The sequence below is a fragment of the Chinchilla lanigera genome, unplaced genomic scaffold, assembly GCF_000276665.1.
Source record: "Chinchilla lanigera isolate Chin_1 unplaced genomic scaffold, ChiLan1.0 scaffold00012, whole genome shotgun sequence".
Taxonomy (NCBI): Eukaryota; Metazoa; Chordata; class Mammalia; order Rodentia; family Chinchillidae; genus Chinchilla; species Chinchilla lanigera.
In genome coordinates this window covers 7,543,096-7,570,509 of record NW_004955413.1, presented here as the reverse complement: position 1 = coordinate 7,570,509, position 27,414 = coordinate 7,543,096, and the positions used below count along the sequence as shown (strand labels likewise).

The 27,414-nt window shown below is 35.1% G+C and overlaps 1 protein-coding gene across 1 annotated transcript; it reads right to left on the bottom strand.

Moving 5' to 3' along the window:
• Positions 1-703: 703 nt before the first annotated feature.
• On the bottom strand, positions 704-5,952 carry LOC102021546 (NKG2-A/NKG2-B type II integral membrane protein-like). The gene is made up of 5 exons (XM_005379621.2): positions 5,781-5,952; positions 5,332-5,398; positions 4,205-4,430; positions 2,470-2,570; positions 704-2,157 (listed from the first exon to the last, which is right to left on the bottom strand). The coding sequence occupies exons 1-5, from the start codon at positions 5,950-5,952 to the stop codon at positions 2,043-2,045; spliced, it is 681 nt and encodes a 226-aa protein (XP_005379678.1). The 3' UTR covers positions 704-2,042.
• Positions 5,953-27,414: the final 21,462 nt, after the last annotated feature.

The following is a 27,414-nucleotide window of genomic DNA, read 5'->3' as shown; positions in this document are numbered from 1 at the left end:
ATAAAATCAGTAAAGTCACTAGATACAAGGTCAGCATGCAAAACTTGACTTTGTTTTTACTTGCAGTACCAAACATTTCTAAAGAAAATGTTAAAGTATGGATGCCATTGACAAAAGCATGCAGGTGAATGCCTGTAGTTGCGTTAAGATTTGCACATCAAACATTCAAACTATGATAGGGAGACATGAAAGAAGGCTATATGTTGAAAAACATAGCATGATATTGGGAGGGAAAGTCAGTATTATAAAGATGACTAAACTTTAAATTTTGCCTTAAAGATTATTATAGTATAAAACCTAATCCCAGAAGAATTCTTAACACTTTTAATGGAATGTAATATGACAGCATATAACGTATCCATTTACATGGGTATGAATGAGTGGTTCTAGTACATTCATATAGTTTTAACTATAAAAATCTTAAAAGCTTCCATCCCCCCCCCAGAGAAACACTATACTGAGTAATAATCATGTTGAATTCCATCTTTCTCTTAGCCTGTTTTGCCTCTCCCAACTCCCAATCCACACTGCCTCTGAGTTTGCCTCCTCTTGATGTTTCACAGAAATGGACTCATGCAGCCTCTGTAATCTTTTAAAAGAGTTGAATACTTCAAACATAATGTTGAACAAAAGAAACGAGACATAAAAGCAATATCTTTACTTCTAATATGTATGATACACATACTGTAATAGTTCTTTAGAATAATTCTGTTATTACAAGAAACCATATGATTTAATTTAAGGCCTATATCATTATAATATTATTTCCATTTCATGAAATAGAAAATTATTGAAAAACTCTCCAAATTCAGGTATATCAATTCTAAAATTTATGTTTACAATTAAATGTGCATGATGATCCACAATTGCCTGCAATAAGGCCAGTTAAGAAGGGTCTAACACAGCTGTGCTCACCAGACTATGATTCCTTTATCCTGCAGTGGTGAAAAATGCATTATCAAGTTACATTTTGGGGGAATTATCTCTGAAACAGAAGTATTTTATTGCAACACAGAATATTATTAAATAATTATGGCATTTTAAGAACAGCCTATTAATTAATATTTATATTAATACAAACTTGCAAGATCTTTTTTCAGGTGTGTAATTCAAATAAATTAACACTAACATTCTTCTGAATACTGCGTTTTCATATGTCTTCTTCTTCATGTATCAATTGTTAAAAAAGAAAACCTACTGCAGAGTGAACACTGAACCACGGACCAACAGCCATGGATGATCTCTGCTGGAACAGGAGACGCCGATCCAAGATGGACGTGAGAGAGAATTTAGAAATTTGTATCCAAAACAAATATGTTATTTACATAATCATTATAAAAGCTTTCATTATTTATAAAATAATGTATTATTTTGCAAGATTCTTAATCTTCAAGATAAAAAAATTGTTAAGATAAACCATATTAAAGACAAAACAACTTTTGCTTTGCTAAAATTTTCCACAAGTGTCTTTAATGTTGATGGTTATAATGATGACTACACTTTAAAAATTACATGAAGATTAAATGTAGCCTCAAACATAATCCCATTTTAAAACAGTTTTATTGAAATTAATGTACACAGCATATAATTCATCCTTTAACACGGCCATATACCAGTGGTTGTTAGTACATTCACAGAGTTACAACAATCAAGTTTTCTAACGTTTACACTATTGAGAAAGGAAACGCTGTCCTGACTAGTAGTCATGTCTGAGTTTATCACTCTCCTACTCATTAGTCTCTCAAAACCCCCAATCCACATTGTCTGTGCATTTGCCTCTTCTTGATATCTCACAGAAATGGACTCAGGTAGCATGTACAATCTTTTAGAAAAATTGAATGCCCTAAATATAATCTTAAGCAAAAGGAAGTAGCCACAAAAGCAGTATCCTCCTATTAGTAGTCTAACTAATATATTTCAATAGTGTTTTTTTTAAAAATAAGTCTGTTAGTAGAACTCATCAATTGAAGACCTGTATAAGAATAATATTATTACATTTTATGAAATAGAAAATTACCTCACAGTTTCCAAATTCAGGTATATTAATTCAAAAATTTACGTTTACAAGTATACATGTATAATGATCCACAGTTTCCAGCAATAAAATGAGATAAAGATAACCACACACAGTTGGATTCACCAGACGAGTTCTTTATCCTGTAATGGTGAAAAATGTACCATTAAGTTTTATGTTTGGGGAATGACCTATGAAACATTTTCCTGTTAAAAAAGCATTTTCCTGTTAAAAAAAGTGATCTACTTTTATGATATATTAAATAGATAATGACTTTTCATATAATGATGTTACTAAGAGCTGGAATTTAGAAAACAAACCATTCATTAACATTTATATTAATATTTCACAAACTTGCAACCTATATCTGAATGTTCAAATAAATTAATAATAACATTCTTCTGAATATTTTTTATTTCATCTTCTACATGTATCAACTGTTAAAAAGTACTTACTGCAGATTGGACATTGAACCATTTACCAACAGCCAAGGATGATCTCTGCTGGAACGGGAGACGCCGATCCAAGATGGACGTGAGAGAGAATTTATAAATTTCTGTCAGAAACAAATGAATTAATTTACATAATCAGTATGAAAGCTTTCACTATTTCAAAAAGCAATGTATTATTTTGCAGAATTCTTAATTCTCAAAATAAAAAATCGATAAGACAAATCATATCAAAGTTAAAAACAAGTTTGGCATTGTTAAAAATTTCTACAAGTGTTTTTAATATTAATTGAAACTAACTCTTAGATGTTCACTCTTAATATTTGCTTTTATCTTATGTTAAAAGGGATGTTGTGATTTATGTAATATAATTACCCATGTTAACAAAACAAATCTAGCAAAATTTAAATAAGTTTTTAGATACTACAAAATTTAAATAAGTTTTAGATACATTAAGTTCTGCAGATGTTGTGACTGAAAAAATGTATTTTTCTACTAGATTTCTCAGAGTTTGGATCTTAGAAGGAAATTACTAGCTTACTACTGACAAAATAAATAACATGGAAGCCAAGAACGCGTTTTTCTGGGCACCACACCATTGTTAGCTACATAAGCTGCCCCTTTGTGCCTGCACTGGTGGAATACTCTTGGTTTAGGCAAAACTGCGTCAACTTGTTTTCCTCTGTTTCTTTCTGACATAAACTCATGAGTTAATATAAGATACAAGTAAAGGAGAATTCTGAAAGGTAGAAAGAAGGTGAACAGGTTTGGTCCCCAGGATTAGAGAACCAGAGTAGCACGGCTTCTTACATCTATCATCAAGAGAGGAAAGGGACTTGGCCTGCAGGCTCAAGGCTCCAGGCACCCAGCCTGGCAATAATCAGTGTCTGTCCAAGCTCAGTCCTCCTCTGCATTAACGGAGCCCTCCAGCAGCACCACACAAGGCTGAGTCCCCTGGGAAGCATGATCTCTCCAGAGACCAGCCAACTGTAAGCTGCAGTGGAAGTGCTTCTCCTCCTCAAGGGACACCTGGACAACGATGGAGAGTGAGGTTCCGCAAAGGGGCTTCTGGGACTACAAATGCCCCATCTAGGAAGCCTCTGTTCTGAGACTATGAAATTTGCTCTTCCCGTCCAGAGTCACCAGGTGCAGTGGATCTGAAACTGCTACATTCTAGAAATTAGCAAACTAAAGTGCTGGTGGATCACCTGCAAACCATGTAAGGGAGAAAGGAAAAGATGTAAAAGTACATACAGCCTGGTTCCATTCAGAGAAATCTCAGAACCAGGCAAAACTAATCTACAATAGCAAAAGGCAGGATGGTGGTTGAGGAGGAAAAAGAACAGAAGAGATTATACACAGGGCCAGGGCAGCTGAGGCTGCAGAGTTCTATTTCTCATCTGACATTAATGACATCTGCTTACTTACTTTGTGATCCGTCCGTATGATCAGGAGATGTTTAGATTTCTTTATGTGTGGCAAAATTACATACCAAAAGTTACATCAGAAAAAAACTTTTGTATAAGCATGGCTTTCAAAGTAAGGCAAAATCTGGAAATAATTAAATGTGCATTAGCAGCAAACAAATAAAAATAAAATATTTTATAGTCAAACCACAAAATATTATATAGACTTTTAAATTATATATATATATATATATATATATATATATGAATGTGGATGAGTTGTACATATATCATATTGGCCAAAATAAAGCTTTAATTAGCTGTTAAAATCTTACCATTTCTTTCACATCATCTATATAAAGCAGGCTAGACTTCTTAGACATGCAGGACACCACACTCTCCTTCCAAGTTTTCTTTTCCACACCAAAGTAATAACAATTGTTGGAAAATATTAGCCACTCATTTGGACAACGGCCACAATGATATGCTGAGGAAAGATTGTGGATTTCTATCAAGAAACATTGTGAATTTTTAAAATTGAAAATAAGTTTACAAGTTTTCCTTCATATAAGCATATACCATATCTATGTACCCCCACAGGCTGGTAGTTATAAAGCAAAGCAGACACTCACACACAAGAACAGGGAAGAGCTCGTCACCCCATCAGCCATTTATGTTTCCATATAAAGCAAACAAACAAACACACTGCACCCTATGTGTTTTCAAAATCACTGAACAATGCCTCCTTTCTAAAACAGTAAATCTATTTACCTCTTTTCATATGATATCAATAAGAAATTTGAACTAATCGAGAAAGATTGTATACCAATTTTAAATGGTATTTTTTCATAATATAGGACAAAAAGTAATATTCTCCTGTGATCCTTATTTGTGAATAGTTAGTGCCCATTTTTTTCTAGTTTCTTTTCCTGTAAGAATTCTGCTATCATTTTCTGCATGGATTTAACTAGAGACAAAATATACTCTGAACAACCATCACAACACTGAATCATTATGTACCTTTCTGTATTCTTATCAGGAAAGAATTATCCACTGGGTATATTACAGTAGCTAGAAAAATAAAGTAATTCTTGTGAAAATTAACATCTAAATACGACTATTTCTTAGTTTGAAACTTGTATGCTGTGCAGAATTAGAATAACATGGAAAAAACTATTTAACCAAGAAAATGAATGTAATAATGAAAGATTTCTCGAAAAGTAATTCAATAATTATACAACATAATTACATAATATAATTTTAAACAAATCTCAAATTTTCTTGTCATTTACAGTTTTGACAAATTCAGAATAACCATCCATGTTGAGTCCAATAAAATGAGCATTCTATTCCTTGATATTATGAAATGTTTTCAGGTAATTTCAATTATTAAGGTAAAACATTCCCTTATTATTTTCCAAAAATATTCTTACAGGAAGTAGTGATTGTCATTGTGACCAACATAGTGACTTTTAAGCAGATGAGTCCCAGGATCCCAGCAATGAGCTTCTCTGGAGATGACAGAAAACCTATAAGAAGAGAAATGGCAGCAGTGAGAAAAGAGGATTAAGCCGACCCTTCAGGTCACATACACGCAAACTCAGATGCAGCGGGGAATAGAAACTTGGACCTCACATCCACAGTTATCATCACAATCTGCCTTTAGAATATCCCACTACATTTTCAGTAAACACAGTGCTCCCTGAATTTTTTCTCAAAGACTAGAACTTTGGACAATGTGTAAATAAAATTACTCTTCGTGCCTCATGTTAGAATAACATAGCTCAATTTAGAGTTCCTGTCTTCACAAATGAAATCGGTAGGTGTGTTCCTTACTTTTTTATCCACACCCTTGAAATTCTACTGGCATATCCTTAAACAATGACACTGACAAGGAAAGAAAAGTTTTACCTTTGCAGTGGTCACACATATTGTCTGGAGACTCCTGAGAGGCATTTCTAAGGTTTAATTCCTCATGGGTTATTTCCTGCTCAGGGAGGCAAATGGGACTTTTAGCCCCCACATGTTTCCTTTGTTGCTTCCTTTGGTTCTTGGCCAGATTCAGTAACCTTTGGTTACTCATTTCTGCAGATGAGCGATGTCAGGGACAGTGCTCTGAGCTTTGTGCTTCAGAGCTAACAAATGGTGAGAGCAGTGGTGTGCTCTCTAGCTCAGTTTCAATGGGTGGGGTGGGGTCAGGAGGGGTGGGGTGGGGTGGGGTGAGGTGGAGAATGAAGATTGTTGTTTTAAGAGAAGAAACTAGGACTTTCCCTAGAAAATCAGACGTCTCCTGGCAAAATAAGGAATATTTTACTGTTGACAAAATATTATTGGTGGACAATAAAAACAATGAACTAAAATGTTCGTGAAAAAGAATACAGAAATAAGTGAATGCCAGTTTTCCTGGGATATTTTAGTACCTGTATGAAAACTTATAATGCTATAACCAAAGTAATGCACCAATTTTTATGATAAATTGAAATGCAATGATAGTTTAAAAATTGAGTCTGTAAATGTAGAATAAGAGAGGTGACATATATTTAACTATATTTATTAAAATGGCTTAGAGATCATTAAATGGTCTTTAATATTTCAGGAATTCTGAGACGTTATTAAATTTTAAAAATATTATATACATTTTAAAAGTTATGCACAACATAAACAGGATTAGAAGTACTACAAGTGATTTTTAATACTTATTTTACTAAAATAATTGGTCATTGTTGTAATGACTAAAATGTGTAACCATAAATTCAAGGTGATCCTCCTGCCTCAGCCTTCTGACTGTTGAGATAACAGGCACGTGACACCACACCCAGCTCCAATGCATTTTTTATTTTAGGACTTTTTCCTGAGTTACTTTAATAAAGACATCATATTATACTTTGACTTTATTATATACCCATTATACCTCAGTTACATCACATCTCTTACTCCAATCCGTCATTAACCAAGTTGGACTGGTGGAGATATAGCAGAATAGTCTGTAATTTATATCAGAAAATCATGCATGCTTTAATGAGAAAGCCCACTTACTCATGTAAGAAGGCCAGCTGTCATTGAATAAAATAAGGTGAAATTTAATGATGCAAATCCAGCACAAGCTAGGTGTGGAGGTGCATGTTTGTGTGGTGGTACATGCTTGTAATCCCAATATTCGGGAGGCTGAAGCAGAAGAATTGCAGTGAGTTCAAGGGCAGCCTGGGTTACATAGCAAAACCTTGTTTGAAAAAACAGTGCAGGACAAGAACAAAGGAAAAAAACAAAGACCAGGTGGTTCAAAGCCTGCCCTGTGTGACACAAAGTGAGCCCAAAGTAGATTTCTCATCGACCTGACGGTTACTGTTTAGCAGAAAATTTTCATACTTGTGCTTTTTTGAAGTGAATTTGTCTCCAGAATTTAGGACACTTTGGGCACTTTTTGAAAGACAACATGGGCTTTGAAGTGTTTCATTTAGTTTGCTCATTTAGAATTGTTTCTGACAGGTTCTGTTGGGAACAGAGGAGCCTGAACATCCTTGGTTTGTATTAATTGACTTACACCTCAGTCTCAATGACTGTCATTTTAAGAGTCTTAGATTTTAAATTCTACTTTTAGATTAGGTTGTCTCCTCAGTGTCTGAATTTCATATATACATATGGCAAGATAAATGTATGGCATTATATGATGTTATCAAATGATACACTCCTTACTATATCATTTACATTATGATGAAAAATAGAGCATTATCCACAGAGATATACTAACATAGTGACCTCGCTTTTCTGTACAGATGTGCTGTAGTGGCATGTGGCCCTCACCGAGAGATGAGCAGTTTGGGTACCTTCTCTTCTCATCCTCCAGAATCTTAAGCCAGTATAAACACTATTTTTGCATAGTAAGCAGACTGAGTACTTTGTTTATAGCAACAGAAAATATTTATCAGCCCTAAATCTATTTTTCTCATAGATTTTCAGTTTTAGTTTTTTCCCCTAAGCCTGTTCACTCCCTTTTTCATATATATTTGATAAGGAATACATTTAATAAAAAATCCACACATTAAAAATAACAGGATGGTAAACAATAACCGTGCAAAGGGAACTCAAGGGAACAGATGAGTAACTATCCCATTTTAAGACATGATGGCTTTCAAACAAAACTGATCAGAAAAAGCAAAAAAGGTCACTACATATTGGTTAAGGGAACACCAGCAGGAAGAGATAACAAATATATACATATAAGTACTATGCAGCAGTGTGCTCAAACACATAAAACAAATGCTACTGGACACATAAGATCAGATAACATAAACACAATTATACTGGATAGCCTCAATAACCCACTATAAAAAAGGCAGACTAGCTATACAAAAATCAACAAAATATCAGAGATGAGCTGAAACTTTGAACAATGGACTTAGTGAATAGCTACAAAGTGTTCCACTTAACAGGAACAGAGTATACATTCTTCTCAGCAGCGCAAGAAATTTTCTCCAAAATACACTACGTACTAGCCAATGAAGTATGCTTAAATAAACTCAAATGAATCACATATTATCAGATAATATGGTAATGAAATAAGTAGCAAAGGAAAGCCCAGATATTATGCAAATGTGTGCAGATTTTAAAATGTTCTTTTGAATAATCAATGTATCACAAAAGAAATAAAGAATTAGACTTTTTTTTTTTTTTTTTTGTTTTTCTCCAGTACCGGGAACTGAACTCATGACCTTGCGCTTGCCAGGCAGGCGCTTTTGCCGCTGAGCTAAATCCCCAGCCCCGAATTAGACATTTTGTAGAAGTAAATAATAATGACATCACAACATACCAGAAGTTATGGGACACAATAAAACCTATCCTAAGAGTGAATTTTGGAGCTGTGAATGCCCTCATCAGAGGAGCAGGGTGAGCCCAACTAAATAACCTAATGATTCATGTGAAAATCCTATAAAATTAAGAACTATCCAGATCCAAAGCTATTATAAAGAAGAAAATTCTAAACAGCAGAGGAAAAATTAAAGAAATTGAGACTAAAGTAATTAATGAATTAAAGACTTGTTTTTTGTGAGGATAAGCAAATTGGAAAAAACTTCAGACAATATTACCAATAAAAGCAAAGACACAAATCAGTACAATTAGAAATGTAAAGGTTTCAGTAAGAATAGACACTGCCAAAACTTAGATTATTAACCACATAATAGTCTGATTATTTTAACACAGGGTGACCAAAATTGCATTTTGGTTATTTTTTATAAAATAATGCAACAGGAAATTTAACAATACAATTTTGTTAAATTTATTCCATATAAGAATCAATTGGATCTGGAACCAGAAGAGGCCTAGAATAGCAAAATCAATCTTGGGAAACAAAGGAAAAGCAGGAGGCAGCACAATTCCTGACTTAAAATTATATTACAAAGCTACTGTGATAAAGTCAGCATGGTACTGGCACAAAACCAGATCTGAAGATCAATGGAACAGATTAGAAGATACAGGTACAACAACAAACACACAGTCACCTTATCTTTGACAAAGGGGCCAAACATGTTCAATGGAAGAAAGATAGCCTCTTTAATAAATGGTACTGGAAAAACTGGCTTTCCATATGCTAAAGACTAAAACTAGACCCATGTCTTTTACCATGTACTAAATTAAGGTCAAAATAGATCAAAGATCTAAATATTAAAACAGAAACACTAAATATATTGGGAGAGAAAGTAGGTAAAAATCTTGAAGACATTGGGATAGGCAGAGAGTTCATGGACAAAAACTAAACAGCACTGGAAATACTTCAAAGAATCAACAACTGGTACCTCATCTTATTGAAAAGTTTCTGCACATCTAAAGAAATCACCAGTAGAGTAAAAAGAAAACCCATGAACTGGGAAAAAAATTTTAACCAACTCTCCCTCAGACAAAGGACTTCTATCTAGGACACATAAAGAATTTTAAAAACTCAGGCCTTTCAAATTCAAAGACCCAATCCAAAAATGGGCATCTGAGATGAATATACACTTCTCAAATGAAGAGATACTAATGGCAAATAAATACATGAAAAAATGTTCAACCACATTCGAGAAATGCAAATTAAAACAACACTGAGATTTTGTCTCACCCCAGAAAGAATGGCCATCATCAAGAAATCAAACAATAACAAATGCTGAATAGGCTTTGGGGGGAAAGGAACCTTACCCCACTGCTGGTGGGAGTATAGATTGGTGAAACCACTGTGGAAATCAGTTTGGAGAATCCTCACAAAACTAGGATTGAAAGTGCCATTTAACCCAGCTATTCCCCTTTGGGTATTTTCCCAGAAGAATTAAAGACATCATACCACAGCAATATATGCATACCCATGTTTATAGCAACACAATTTGTTATAGCTAAATCTTGGAAACAACCTAAGTGCCCATACATGAGGAATGGATAAAAAAAAATGTGGTATTTTTATACAATGGAGTATTACTCAGCTATAAAAAAAAGATAAACTTGAGGCTTTTGTAGGTAAGTGGATGCAACTAGAGACCATACTCATAAGTGAAATAAATCAGACCCACATGTGTAAACAGCATATTTTCTCTTTGTTGTAGGAACCTGAAAGAATAATTAAAACTCAAAATGTACAATAGATGATAAGAAAGGGAAAAAAATTGCTCAAAGCGACTGGGATGAGGGAAAGAAGAAAAAAGAAAGAAGGCGGGCATAATATAAATATATATATATGAACAGCTGCTATAACTGTATTGCTGATGTCTGATGGCATATTGAAAGGAACAGTTAATGCTTAAAATTTTTCATGTTGTGATCAATTTTGCATGCTTATATCTGGTAATCTGAGCAACTGATTTGAAGGTAACAATATGCAATGAAATTACCATGGTGGTTTCCTACCATCTTCTCTAGTGAAACTCTTTATTATCTCTAATGTTTTATCTAATAATTATTTTCTTATTCTCTTTAGCGGTTTGAAAAATCTTCCATTGTTACATCTGGTAATCTGGGTAATGTAGTTGAGGACAGCGATATGTAATACAACAACCACTGTTAACTTGTATTATTTTATCTTGAAACCCTGTACCACTTTAAATTTTCTTGCCTTGGTTTGTTTATGCTTGTGGTACTGGTATGCTATTGTTCTATTTTTTTGTTTGCTTGTTTCTCATTTACTACTCTCTTTGAAGTAAAAAAAAAAGAATCAATTGGTTGAAATCACACCTACATAAACAATGCTCAGGAAAAAACTGTTAAGTGGTTAATAACTACTTTAAGAATTTGTGCTCTAGATATGTGTGAATTATCAAAACTGAACCAAGATCTAACTCCCTGGCTAATCCGATCATAGTCAATGAGACTAAAGTGATGATTTTAAAAAAAAAAACAACAAACTACCAACTAATTATCCAGGTCTGAGGGATTCATTGTTGAATTTTACACAAACATTAAAGAACTTCTAAAGCCAATACTCCTCAAAAACCTTAGTATGATTAAAAGGAAACAGTACTGCCAAAGTCATTCCAGGAGACTAGAATTACCATGATTCTAAGACCAGAAAAGGAGCCAACCAAGAAAGAAATCCAAAGGGCTTTCTCTATAATGAACACAGACACACAAATCTTCAACAAGATACTGTCAAAGACAATGCAACAAATTATCAGATCATACATCATGACCATGTAGGTCTTAACCCGGGGATGAAGGAATATTTCAAAATATTCAAATCAATAAATGTAACACATCACATAAAAAGAAGTGATAACCAAAAGCACATGATCATCTCCATTGAAGAAAGAGCCTTTTACAAAATCCAACATTCGTTTAGGATAAAAACCCTGGACAAAATAGGTATAGAAGAACCTTACCTCATTTTCATAAAAAGCTTTCAATGGCCAGCATCATATTAACTGGGGGGAAGCTGAAAGTATTCCCCTTGAAATCACAAGTAAGCAGATGTCTATTATCCTCACTTCTGTTCAATATTGTTCTCAAAATGTTAGTCAGAGCAATGAGGCAAGAAAAAGAAATAAAAGCTTTATGAACAGGAAAAGAAGGAAAAGTATAATTATTTGTAATTGATGTCTTCTACATAAAGGATCCAAAAATTCTACCTAAAAGTTCCTAGAATTCATAACTAAATTCAGTAGAAGGATATGAAACCAACACACAAAAATCAATAGTGTTCCTGTACACCAAAAATGAACTCACTTAGAAAACAGTTAGAGAAATAACATTATTCCCAATCGCAAGAAAACTAACAAATAGTGCTGGGAAAACTGGCTGTCCACATGCAGAAGATTGAAGCTAGAGCCGTATCTCTCAACAAGTACTAAACTAAATTTAAATGGTCACAGATCTAGATGTTAAAATAGAAATTCTTAATCCTCTGGAAGATAAAATAAGTACAACTCTTGAAGAGATAAGTGTAACCCTTGGTCTGTAGATTGCCATCTTACAGAGCAAAAGGGACTCTGTAAACACAATTTTGAATAGGAAAGGATTAGGTAGAAGTTTGTAAAATGGGAGGCAAATTGTGGATCAGCCATGTGTGCCTGCGTGTAGTCCCATGTGTCCTTATAAGAAGCAATAAATGCAGAGCCATCTGACTCCAGAAGAGTGAGAGGTAACGTGAGCACGGAAACTGAGCCTAGAGCCATGTGGCCAGAGATGATGCTGGCAGCCACAGAAAACTGAATCAGGCAAAGAGTACATTCTTTCCTGCATCTGCATATGAAATCAGCGCTATGGAAGCTTTGATACTCTGTATATTCATTTCAGACGTCTAGCCTTAAGAAAGATTAATGAATAAATTCTTTTGGTTTTCATCCACTAGGTTTGTGGTTATTGTTTATAAAAACAATAGTAAAGAAGGATCCCATACAAAAAGATTTTCTGTTGTGATATAGAGCTTGAACACTAGATATGGTATGAGGCATCTTTGGTTGGAGAAAATAATCTTAACCAGACTATAAACCTGGGAACGGTCATTGTTCATATAATGGAAGCTCCAGGTAGAGGAGTCCATGGTGATTTTCCAAGGACATCTTCAGGATTTCCTCTGAGAAACAGACTGAACACAAGAGCTGTTTCTATAAAGGAGGAACCAGGAGAACAATGGAGGGAGGGAGGACATAGAGGAGAGAGGGAGAGAGGGAGGGAGGGAGAGAGAGAGAACTTCTGTCTTACTTATTCTTCACTCTTCTTTGTCTACATTTCTATAAAACACACAGCTAGGCATATCAAGGATAGAGTACAGTAAATTCTACTACTACTAATGATGATATTAATGATAATAATAATAATGAAATTGAAGTCAATCATCCATTAGCTTGAGTCCTCACTAGGGAGACTCTCATTAAATGACGAAGAGAAATCCATCTCAACAGATACACAAAAGTACTACATGACCTCATAGCACACCTTTATATATACCTGAAGGAATTAAAGTCAGCATGGTATATGCATACCCATATTTATTGTGGCACAATTGAAAATACCCATGATATGAAACCAAGGTAGGAGCCCATTGATGAATGGATGAAGAAATGTATACAAGTGCCATGGAGTATTTTTCTGCCATAAAGAGCAAATTTATATTATGTGTTGAAAAAAGGATAAGTCAAATAAATCATGCCTAATAATCAAAGTATAAATATGTGAATTCTAAAATAAAATAGCAAAGATCACATGAAAGTAGCAGGGAGACAATTATTAGCGAAGATGAAGGGAACAAGCAGATGCAGGATTCAAGGAGAAACATGGGGTAACAGGAGGGATGATATACATGATATGCATATGTGAGTATAAAATTTATAAAAATTTATAAAGCAAAATGATATGAGGGCAGGTGTGTGAAAAAATGTATACAAATTATCCCCACCAAAGTATGTAAAGTACTGAAAACTCCATTGGAAAGGCATGGCATATATTCCAGTACTGGGTTAAACTGCATCAGAGAATTTCTTGTATACTAAGTGTCCATTATTATAATAGAGAATAGCTTGGCAGCATCTAAAATCCTGTAATGAACTAATGACCCCCAAATATATAAGTCAAAATCCCTGGAAGTGTGAGTGGTATTTTACATGGTAAACAACATGTTGCAAATGTGATTGAGGACCTTAAGATGGAAAGACTGTAAGTTAGCCAAGTGTCCTAAGTGTAAATACCAAGTGTCTATAATAAGAGAAGTGCAGTGCTGTTTAACTACAGAACAGGAAAAAGCAACATGGGCATGGAAATGGAGACTGGTGTGGTGTGGCCAAAAGCCAAGGAATGCTGGTGGCCACAAGAAACTGAATCAGGTAAGAAGTGAATTCTTCCTTACTGCAGAGAAAATCAGCCCTACCAAACGAGGCAGGAAAATAGCTCTGTAAGACTCATGTTACACTTACAACCTCTGATACTATCAGTGAATAATTTCCTTTTGTTTTCATTCTCTAAGGTCATGGTTATTTGTTATAGAAGCAATAGTGAAGGAAAATTCTAAGCAAGAAGTTTTTCTGCTCTCTGACAGAGCTTAAGTAAAATCTATGCAGGAAGGTAGTAATTTTATCCAGGTGCTGAATTAGTGCAGGTTCATTTCTGATGGGAGCTGCAGGTACTGGGACACACGAAGATTTTCCAAGGACTTCCTGGGACCTCCCCCTGGGACACAGCCTCATACCTAGAGCTGTAGAGACCTTCCTTGTCTCTTACCTGTCTTCATTCCTCCTTCTCTACATTTTTGTAGAGTATATAACTAAGTTTGTCAAGGTTGGAAAATAGTAGTAATAACAGAGAAAGAGAAGTCATCAAACACATATTCTTCTCACCTGCTTTGCTTCAATATGAAAAAGAGAAAAACATCTACCCATAGCATTTTATTCTACAGTGTCTGCCTAGAATATTTACAATATGATAGACATAGTGAATAGTAAACATTCCCTAATGTTACAATCAAATAATAATACTTATTTTGTACTTATATCATACATGTTAAAGAATTCTCATCCTTCTCACCACCACCACATTCCTTTTACTGAACAAATAAGAAGGTATGTATATGTTTTTTCAAACCTTTTCAACCTATGGAATCTATTCAAATAAATCCATATAAATTCTGGGAAGGACTATCCTCTTAGTGTTCATGTCTTCTTCAACTGAATTATTTTATATCTTGAAGTAACATAGCATTCAAAAATAGACATTGGTAATCTTAGGGAGATACTTTAAAAAACTAAAATATGCTTCTTAAAAGACAGGGTAAAAAAAATCTGGGCATAATGGCACATGCCTGTAACCACACCACTCTGGAAGGCTGAGACAGGAGGATCCCTGAGTTCCAGGACAGGTTGGGTTACATAGTGAGACTCCATCTCAAAAATTAAAACAAAATAAAAGACAGAGAAAAAGAATAGGAAAAAACCTTGTAATTAAAACCTTGCTAGGACTTTTAAAAATCATTTCCAGATTGCTGGGCATGGTGGCGCACACTTGCAATCCTAGCACTTGGGAGGGTATGGCAGGAGGATCGTTGGGAGTTTGAGACCAGCCTGGGCTACTAAACGAGCTCAAGGCCAGCCTGAACTACATAGTGAGATCCTGTCTCAAAAAGACAAAAAAAATTCCCAGGTTATATAAAATTATATTTACAGAGTGTTTTATCTGTTTAAACCTTTAAGAAAAATTAGAAAAGAAAAATGACATGATATATATTCATACAAGCATATAGTTCATATAACAAATGTTCAATATATCTATAGATACTTATGTGGCTAAATTGAAACAAAGACTAAAAGTTCCTTGGGCAATTAAATCAAAATAAACTATAACTTTCCATTATTTAAAATGAATGCTTTATTAGAAGAAATAAAGGTTTAGAGAGACTCAAATAAACCAACTTCAGTTTAAATTAGAGTAGGATAATATTACACAAAATAAATTTTGAAAGGTAACACAAAGGCTAACATATATATCACAAAGCATACACATATAAACATGTCATATATGTCACATATATTGCATAAACATACATAATTACAAAGTATTAACTATTTTAGAGATATTATGAAGTATGAAATCAAGTATAGATTACCTCACTATTAAAGAATTAGAGTATAGATTAGAAAATATTCACAATATTCATTTATATAACTTTTCTCAGACTTATTTCAGGCTATTGAAGCTTGGACCTCTGTAAATTGCTTAGCACTCACCAAGTGAAAGTTTAGTCATAGGAGGTAAAGGGAAAGTTCTTTAGGGATAGGTTTTTACAGCTCCCATTCTTAACCTCCCATGTAGGTACTGATGTTTCCCACCTTTAGCTAAAAGACCTTATTACTTCTCACATCTCTTTTTCTTTTCATCAGTTTCATCAGGACATAATGAACATGAATCTTTTCAAGGTAGACATTTTGCCTGAATACCAAGAAAGAAACTTAGAATCATTTCACTGATACCCAGAAGAACTACTTGAACTTTCAACTTCAAGAAGACACCAGTCTGCCAAATGTGGCAGTTGATTTCAAAAGAGGAACCTACTCAGCACTCACCACACAAAAGAGGCATTTGCAGCAATATAAAAGGTGACAAACTACAACTGCACCTCAGATCTTCATAGTTATTTTAAAATGGGTTCCTATACCTTGCTAAAGATGTAGGTGCCATAGTTTCCACTGTTTTGAAAAGATGCCCATTAAATGCTAAAGTGAAGCAAAATCAAAACACGTTAAATATTTTCTCTACTCTTGTTTTATAAACCCCGTTCTCTTCTAAACTCTCAGAGAAAATGGGAATGTTTTGTTTGAACTACAAGCTACCAATTATGTCTCAGTTATGTAGACACTGTGTGGACATCACTCCTCTGTAAAATGTTATAAGGCAGGCTGAAGTGCTTAGAAATAGCTCCATATATGTAAAATTTGCACATTGTTATTTCTTTCAAAGTAGTCCAAGAAGTAGAATTAAAGAAAATATTGGACATAGAATTCCTCACATAGTAACACATTTCTACAACCAGTAAAATACAACAATGTGAAAATAATTTATCAAGACACACACACACATTGAAATGAGATATGCAACTCAAGCACTACAATGGGTATGTAGTGTGTTAAAATTTTCCGTTACTGAGCCAAAAAGAAGTCGAAACTGCCTTCTACTTAACCAAATCATTACTATGAAAAGTGGTTTAAAAATGAAAGGCTTTAATATTTTTCCTTTCTTTTGTACAATAACCATGCTCCACAATAGCAAAAGAGATGGTAGTCATTCTTTTCAAGTATGTAAATATAGACCTATGTGGTTGTAGTTATACAAATTTAAATATGATCAAATTGTACACAGTTACATGCACATGCATACAAACATACACAAGCAAATAAAAGCATCTGAAACTAGTAAAATTTATATAAGGTCTATGGATTGTACCAATGTCAAATTTATATCTTTGATGAAATTGTCTAGTCGTGTGAAATATGAGCAGTGGAGGAATGAGGTACATGGTACAAGTTGGCCCCCCCTATCATTTGTTAACTCTTTTTGTCAGTCTATATTCAATTCAAAGTAAAAACAAAACAGAAGACACAGAAGTTGACAGCATTATTTATATTATTATTATTATTATTATTTTCATACTGGGAATCAAACTCAGGACGTTGCCCTTGCTAGGCAGATGCTTGTGCCGCTGAGCTACCTCCCTGGCGACAGCTTTATTTTTAATGCCTTGGTTTCTGCACTAGCTATACTTGTTTTCCTTTCCTTTTTATGTCTCAGCCACCTTTTTCTCTCTCACTGAAGTCAAATTTGCTTCATTATTTAGCAAAAAATTACTCCACATCAAAATGGTGAATGTATTGTTCCCAAATCAAATCTCGTAAGAGTCGCTGCTGTGCTGTGATAACTATCTTTTATGCTAAATCTGCGCATGACGACTTTTCTTTTTTTTTTGGTGTCTTTTGATTTCTTCACTCCTACTTTTTTGACTACTTTTCAGTATAGGACACACAGACATGTATTCTACACTGTCATCTTGTTGCAATTACTGTGTGTCACATTAAACCTGTGTGTGTAGATTAGAGACAGACTCATCGAGAAAGACCAATCTGAAGAAAAAAAGTATGAGAGAAGCACAGAAGGCCTTAGGTTTAATCTGTAGGTTCGATCCCTAGAACTGGCAAAAAAATATAAACAGGGCCACCAGTTTTGTACACTGGATGCCTGTGGAAGGTCCTACATTTTTCCTTTAGATAACTTGTCCTCTGCATTTTGTTTTGAATGAAGCTGAGCTCCTTCCATTGGACAGATCAGGGTCCCATGACTTAAGCAGTCACTGTTTCTTATTCACTTTTACGGTTTAGAGCAAGAATGCTCCTCAAAGACCCTAAAGCACTCAGAGGCACGGATTTCGGGAGATGACAGAACCACGGAGGCCCCATAGCTGGCCTGCTATTAGGAGATCAGGTCTGTTAAGAGAGGGATCCAAGGGAGGTGATCTGGAAGTGTACCTCTCCCTCGCTGGTTCCCCTTCACTTTCTGCTCCTTGGGCACCATGATGTGAGCAGCTTTTCCTCTGCTGTGTCCCTCTGCCGTGTCGTGTTATTGTGCAAATTAGCCAGATACCCCACGATGTTTAGGTACATCTATCAAAGTGTAATGTTTTTAAACATTTTTGTCCTCCCTTTACAATAAAAATATTGAAAGTGCTTTTCTCTAGCTGTTTAATTATACACTGCATTATTACTAAATACAGTCATCCTCTTCACAATAGCATCTCAAAATTTCTTCCTCTTACATAACTATAATTGAGAACCTATTGATCAACACTTCCCCATCCTAACATTGTTTTTTTCTTTTATCTCATCCACTTTATAGTGTAATATATTGGAAAACCCATTTTTAAAATAATTGGCACAGTAACTGGCATAAAAGCATAGAACTTGCAATTTTCCATTGCCTAAAATAACATATATGCCTTATATTTGCCTTTGGACTCATGAAAATACCTATTATTCTAAATCCAGTAAGGTAATGTGGGAGGTACATGAGCTAAAGATCAAGATCAGAAATATATCATTGTCAGAGCACAGAGAGGAAGTGTTTAGACCCCCACTCTATTTGTTAGTTGAATTATATTAATCTCAAATTTATTATCTATAAAATAAGGATAATAAAATTGTTATAAGATAGTTATGATGAGAAACTAAGAAAATATGTGCATATTAGATAGCCAAAGTCAGAAAGGAATACAGAAATCTCTGTATGTTAGCAGAGGGATTTTAATTCAGGGAATGGATGAGGCAAGTGACAAAGTTACTAAGAAACCATCTAGGAGTTAATAAGAAAAATCAGAATTCAATAACAACAAGAAGAATTCCAACTTCTAAATTAGGATAAAGAAAAGGAAAGAGGTGGTTTTTCCAGAATCAGGATCACTAGCCAGAGCTAGAACCACAGATCTGTGAAAGGAGAGGCAGGATGAGAGATGCCAGTGACAACAGGGGACCGAAAAACACAAGACACTCTCCCACCGTCCAATTTCCTATCCATACTGCCAGTTCATGAAATCATTTTGAAACAGAGAACTTCGTTTTAGGGAACATATTTTGTGTATTCAAAGATTTCAAAGATTCTCGGGAACACATCTCAGGCACCTTCTCAAATACTCAGCCTCATCACGTAGGTTTCTTTGGTACTTTTTGTTAAACCAATTTTATTGGTACCCTTTTGACATACATAATGACCATATTCATCATAGGGAGTTTGTACCGCTACATGATACCTCTTGATCCTTCTTTTTTTCCCCACTTCACTTCCCTCCCTTCAGTCCTACTTCCCCTGCTTATTTACAAAAGCTTTGCTTTCATTTTTTCCTTCTATTCTCTTTTCTTTTCCCATCCTTCCTGCCCACTCCCTTGTTTCCCTTCCCATTTGAATATTTTCTTCCTATTTGCCAATATCTGTTATCAATTTTGGTTCTTATTTTCATTTTTGGTTTCTCACACAAAAGAACCAATGCAGTATTTAAATATATGTGTCTAATTTATTTCACTTTAAAAGTATGACCTCAAGATACAATCATTTACCTAAAAATGTCTTAAGCTTATAATTCTTTATAGCAGCATAATACTCCTCTGTGGTTTTTAATAAAAAACACATTTTCTTTGTCTATTCATCTGTTTATGGGCATCTAGGCTGTTTTCAGGATTTGGCAATTATTACTTTAGTAATAAATTAATTATTCTGCTATAAATATGTCTGTGCACATATCTTGGTGGTCTGATGTTTTTAACTTTTTCAGAAAGATGCCAAGCAGGGGAATACTGGGTCAAATGGGACCTTAGCTTTTGTTTTTTGAGAAATCTTCATGCTGATTTCCATATGAGTTGTATCACCTTACACCACTTCCACCAAGAGTGGAGAAGGGTTCCTTTTTCCCCACAGCCATTCTAGCATTTGTTATTGATTGATTTCTTGATGATAGCAATTCTTTCTGGGGTAGGTTGAATTTTTCATTTCTAAAATGACCACAGATATTGAAGATTTTGCATTTCTGAAACGATCAGTGATGTTGAGGATTTTTTAAATGTTTATTTGCTATTTCTACCTCTTTACCTCAGAATCATCTATTTCATATGCCCATTTTTGGATTGGGTCTTTAAATTTGGGTTCTCACTTTATGAGTTCTTTATATAACCTAGATGTAAGTCTTTGGTCTGAGGAATACCTGACAAATTTTTTTCCATTCTGTAAGTTGTCTTTTCATTCTGTCGGTGGTTTATCTGCTATACAAAAGATTTTCTTTTTTAAAAAATCAGATTTTATTGGTACAATTTAGAAGTATGTAGTGATCCATCCATCACATAAAATTTATACCTGCACATGACATAACATTTCATTTTTTCCCATGTCCCTATCCTCCCTTCAATCCCTCCCACCTTCCCCATTAGAATAAAAGCATTGTTTCCATGTATTCTTTTTCTTGTGTTTTTTTTTTTTGTTTTTAACTTTTCCCTTCTTTCCTTTTCCCCTCCCCACTAGAACATTTTCTTCCTAATTTCACAATATGTATTATACACTTTGGTCCTCATTTACACTTTTGGTTTCTCACATCTGAGAAACAATGCTGTATTTAAATGTGTGTGTCCAATTGACTTCACTTTTTTTTTTTTTTTTTTTTTGCAGTACCAGGGATTGAACTCATGACCTTGCACTTGCCAGGCAGGTGCTTATGCCAATGAGCTATACCCCAAGCCCTACTTCACTTTTGAGTATGGTCTCAAGTTGTGTCTGTTTGCCAAGGAACGTCTCAAGTTATTCTTCTTTATTGCAGAGTAGTACTCCGTTGTATAAAATGAAACACATCTTTTTTACATATTGAACTGTTGATGGGCCATTTGGGTGTTTCCAAGATTTTGCTGCTACAAATTGTGCCATTTTAAACACGTGTGTGCATATATTGCTGTGGTATGATGTTTCTAATTGTCTTGGAAATGTATCACAAAGGGGAATAGCTGAGTCAAATGGAGCCTTTTGTCATAGTTTTAAGAGAAATCTCCACATTAACTTCCACACTGTTTGCACCTGTCTACACTCCCGTCAGCAGTGGGAAAGGGTTTCTTTTTCCCCATAAGACTGCTAGCATTTGTTATTGGTTGATTTTTTTTTTTTTTTTTTTTGGTACCGGGAATAGAACTCATGACCTCAGGCTTGCCAGGCAAGCACTTATGCCTCTGAGCTACACCCCTTGCCCATTGGTTGATTTCTTGGTGATAGCCATTCTTTCTGGGATGAGATGAAATCTCAGTGTTGTTTTAATTTGCATCATTCAAATGAAGAGTGATGGTGAACATTTTTTCATATTTGCTGTTTGTACTTTTTCATGAGACATATGTATTCATCTTAGTGTCATTTTTTAGAGTGGGTCTTTAATTTGGAAGGTCTGATGTTTTGAATTCATATATATTCTAGATATTATAAGTCCTTTGTCAGAGGTACAGCTGGCAAAAATTTTTTTTCCCCACATTGTAGGTTGTCTCTTCACTCTGTTGGTGGTTTCTCTTGCTGTGAAAAAGCTTTTTAGTATGATAAGATCCCAATTGTTGATTCTTTGTGATAGCTCCTGTGCAACCAGGATTTTATTCATAAAGTTTTGCCTACATCAATGTCAGCAAGAGATTGACTGATTCTATCTTCCAATAGACTTAATTTTTTTTAATATTTATATATTTGATCCATTTTGATTTTAGTTTAGTGCATGGTGAAAGATATGTGTCTACTTTTAATCTTCAGCATGTGGAAAGCCAGTTTTTCCAGCATTATTTATTAAAGAGACTATCTTCCTTCCAGTGAATGTGTTTGGCACCTTTATCAAACATAAGTTGGCTAAGTATATCTGGAGGTTTTCTGCATATTCTGTTCTTTTCTATTGATCCTCAGGTTTGTTTGTTTGTTTTGCCTGGTACCTATTTATTTAGAAATACACTATGGTATTGTTTAAGACCTCAAATCATCTTGGTTTTGGTACAGAAGCGAGAACAACTGATCACAACTATGTCACCTTGACTAAAGTAGTATGACTGGTAATAACAATAGCATCAAACATAGTGTAGAAAATGACAACTGTGGTAAATACTCATCTTAAAGTACAGATACAAGATTTACAATATATAATAAAATCTAAAACAAATCAGAAAATTATAGACATAAATATTCCCTCAATAGAGTGATTTTACCTTCAGAGGAGAAAATCTAAAGAGATCAGAGAAAAAATAGAGAAAAGAAGAGAAAGAGATGAGAAGCAATGCTAAAGGACAAAGGGAGATTACCCAAACTTGGAAACTGGTGAAGAAAGTTACAAGAAAAGAAAAAAAGAAAAAACAAAGAGCTAAACAAAAAGCTAAAAACAATGTTCACACTCATAAAAGAGAAACAATAAAAAATAAACAAAAGCAAAGAGATAAAAAGATTTCCCTGTGATTTCAAGCATGTAGTTGTCTTCTGAAGTCAACTGTTTTGTGGTACTGTCCAATGCATGTCACGTCTCAGTGTCACTGGTAAACAAAGTAGGCAGATAGAACTCAGATGCCTGTGGGGTGACTATAGTAAGCCTGCAATGGGGCAAGGGAAGTGTAGTGGATAAACCCGGCAAGCCTACAGTAGGGATAGTGCAGGGTGCTGATTTTGGCTCTTTCAACTCCACAAAAATTCAGGATGTTCCTGGCCTTTCGTTGTGAGATTGAGGCCCGGGTTGTTCAGCCTCCACCATGCTGGGTGTCTCTTGCTGGTCTGACTTTGGCTCTCTGACCCTGGGTGTCTTTCACAGTTGTACCTCACCCAGTCTAGAGGAGCCTGAGAAGAAAATCCATGGCATCTCTGAGTCTTGGTTTCAGTTGGCCCCTCCTGAAAATAGCAACTGGTCAACCACTCTTTCCAGGGATTGCTTGGACTACAGTCAATCACCAGCTGTTGTAGTTCAGAACATCCATTGCTCCCTTTCATCGGTGCATTTCTCCATGGAGGTCTCTGGAGTCACCTGCCCCCACTGTGTCAAGTAGACTTGAGCCTCCTCTCTCATGCCTGACAGCACAATTACAGACACCAAAACTGCCTTCCAGAAAGTAGCGTGTACAATGGGGTAAGTGTGTTTAAAGCATGGGAGGTACTTTGAGAGGGGTTAATGGCAATGTATCTTTTATTGTAATAAATTTTAAAAATTTAAGCATTCACTGTATTTTTTGGATAATACTTTGTATTATGCAGAAACACTTGAAGAGGACAGGGGTGAAATCCAGAGGAACCAAGGCTGAGGGGTAAAAGAAAGGGGAAAGCGTAGTACAGGAAGAAAAGTAAGTAAAGAAGAGCTCTTTTGGGTGGAACACAGCTCCACAAGAACTTTTTATTTACCCCCATAGAACACGCCTAAGGAGACTTCATCCAAATACTGAATATTCAAATAGTCCACCAGATTGAGGTAGGTGGACAGCACTCACCGGCACCCACTTTCCTGTCTCTTGTCTCTCACTGGTTAAAATTTCCATATGGAAAGATCTTGCCTACTTTCCTGTGCTTGGGGATTGTGTTAACTGAATCCTTCTGGCAGAAAGTCATAACCTCAGAGGAATCTGCTCTATAAATCATGATGGTTCCTGCCATTGTGACATGCTGGAGGTCATGTCAAAGACTAGCACTGTGGAGATTATGATGATCTGGTTTTAAAAACATGGGTAGAGAACAGGCACTGATCTAGCTACCGAAACTGGCATCTGGGCAGCATCCATATAAGTAAGGCAGGAGACCTAGGAAATAACACAGGCCCATGCACTGCCCAGTGGTGGAGGGCCTCCTCTCTCCTAGTTTACTGTCATCCTGTTGGTGACTGCATTTTCTTGTGCTTTATTCATACTGTCCTCCACACAGAGCTGGCCTTGTGCTACAGTGTCACTCACTGGGCAGTAGGTTTTTGCAGCAATAGAACATGTACATTGCTGAGACCAAACACAGTCCAGAAATCAGTTACACAGACAGGGCCAATTAATTTTCTGCAAAGGGACCAATGTAATTCAAAGGAAGAACTTAAAGTATTTTCAACAAATACTGCAAGAACAAGTAGATGTCAAAATGAAATAATTGTGAACTTCTTTTCTTGCACGTATACTAACTTGAAATGAGTATAAGCTAAATATGTAAGTTAAAACTGTAAATCTTCTCTATAATCTTGACGTGGGTAAAGGTTTCTTAGATGATGCATGAAAAGCATGAAAAACTGATAAATTTGGCCTTATTCACATTTGAAACTTCTGCTTCTTTAAAGACACCATTAATACAGGGGAAAGGCAGAAATAAGGAGAAAATATTCATAGTATATATGTCTAATAAAGGATTTTATCCAGGTTATTTAAAGAACTTACATTTCCATAATTAGAACACAGACAAACCCAATTTTCTAAATAAGTGACCCAAAAGACAGACATTTTACAAAAAAATGTGAATGACCAATAAAAATATACAACAATGCTCAGTATCATTACTCTTTAGAGACTAAAAATCCACAGAGAGAGTTGTGCATTAAATGTAAGTGGAGACTATTCATAAAAACCAAGAACTGGAAGCATATGAAATGTCTCCATATAAATGAATTTTAAAAATTGTATTGTACAATGCATAATGGAATAACATCTTGTATGAAAAGGAATGAATTGTTGATACAAGGAAAGACATGTATTTCTTTTTTGTTTGTTTTTTGTACTGGGAATCAAACTCAGAACCTTGCATTTGCCAGGCAGGTACTTGTGCAACTGAGCTATATCCCTCGTCAGAAAAAAATGTATTAATTTCAAAAATATACTCAGCAAAAAGAAGCCAGATACAAAAGGATACATGACACATGAAATTCAGCAACTGGCAAAGCTAGTTTATAGTAAAAACAAAAACAAAAACAAAAAAAAACAAAAAACCAAAAACATGTCATTACTTGCATACCACCCAGTAGGTGGTGAGAGGCTAGACAGAACTTAGGGGTGATGGAAATGCCCTATGTAGCATAATGATAGCGAATAAGCAGTGTATGTATTTTTTAAGCCCCCTATTCCTCATGTCTTCAAGTGGATGCACTTCATTATATGCATGATACAACTCAACAAAGTGTAGTTTTAAAATGTTAGAAAAACCAAGGACTGAAGGACCATTCCAGACTGAAGGACACTAAACTACATCACAACTAAATGGACAGTATGTTCCTTCTTGTGGAGGAAAAGATCTGTAAGTAATAATATTGGGATAATCGAACATTGATTATAGATTAAATTACAGTATGTATTAATAACAATTTTCTGATTTTTGTCATTATAGCAAAAGACACACAGTTGATAACTATGGATAAGGATATATGGAGCTCCTTGCATACCCTTGCAATTATCATTAAGCTAAAATTATATTTTACAGAAATATAAAAATTTTTGAAAGGTAAGGTAAGGTGCCAGGTAAAAAACAAGACACATATAATTCTATTCTAGTTTGTTTGTTTGCTTTTGTTTTTGGTTCTAAGGATTGAAAATAGGGACTTTGTATTGAGCTACATCCCTAACCCTTTCTCATTCTTTGAGACAGTTTCCCTAAATTGCCAGCATGGATTTAAACTTGGAATCCTCTTCCCTCAGCCTCTCGTAGCGCTGGGATGACAGGTGTGCACCACCATGCAGAGCTATTCTGGTTCTCAAATGTGCTATTGAAACCACAAGTTATCAGAAGAGTTACTCTATGAATAGGCAAAAGATGCAGACTGTTTATCAGGGTTAATTGGTCCTATAGGTGGTTCAGGAATAGAAAGAGAAAAATTCCTCAAGGTAATTAAAGAAAAGGCAACTGCTCCCCAAAGACAAACTCCTCCTCCCTTCTCCAGGAAAAAAAATAGCTTCTGACCACTAAGGCATGTTCCAAAAGAATGTTTTCTTCCTTTTCAGGCTCATCTCTCTTTGTTTCCACAACAAAGTCAAACGTATTTATATATAAGTAATTACAGGGCCTTAAATGAAAAAACAGAACTAACAACACTCCATGTTTATCTTTCTTCCCTGCTGCACGCTGAAGCAGGGAGAGGGCCATCCACTCTCTTTTCACAGACAAAACTGCAGTGCTTATGGCTGGCAATATTTGGTATTTTTGTTGCAATTAAAAATGCACATTTCCCATCCCAAATATTTGAACTCATTTAGGTAACATTACTGTAGAACACAAAACCTGTGGGCAACTGTATAATTTTGAAGCTTATCATGACTCAAGGAATGATTTTTTAAATTCTATTGCTTAAATATGGATTATGGAAATATTAACCATAAATTCATCACTAAAGTTTTTCTTTTTTAGCCAATAAGTAGAATCATGGCCTATAATTTTATCTCAAACTGGCAATTATTGCTCGCAGACAAAAGTAATTTGCAATATTTTCATGTGATTGTAACACACAAGCTTGCTTTACTGGTTTTTTTAAGTAAAAATAAGAGATTAAAAAGAAGAAGTGATTTTTGTCACTAGTGATTTTTTGTCACTAGGTCTCATATTCCTACACTTTAAGGGAAAAAATGAGAATTAGAGTAGAACCAGAGATGAGATCTCTTGATTGATGTTTTTGTTCATTTAGTTTCTATTCTCTCCCACATAGGTAATGGTTATGTATTTATTAAAAGATGTGACTCCATTGAACATCCTGCCCAAAGCAAGACTTCCATTTCAGCCAAATGGTGTACCAAGTGCCAGAACTCCCTTTCTATGGAAGACAAATGTTCAATAAGAAAAGTCTGGAATCTTCTCAAATCTGTTCATAACCTGGTGAGAAGTAGATTCCCACTCGGGCTGGAGTTTATGAAAAGGTGGGAAGCTCAAGGGTAAGTGAAACACTGATGACAGTTTTTCCCTGGGTGGAAATCATAGGCTGAATAATGAATGTACCCAAGATGTAGATTCTAAATAATGAATCCACCCAAACTGCATAGGGCTGAGGCTCAAAGGGATATGTTTTCAGCAAAAGCCACCCGGGAACTGTCTTGAACCTTGGGTTTAAACAGAAGAGAAGAAGCTCCCATCTAAGAATTCAAAT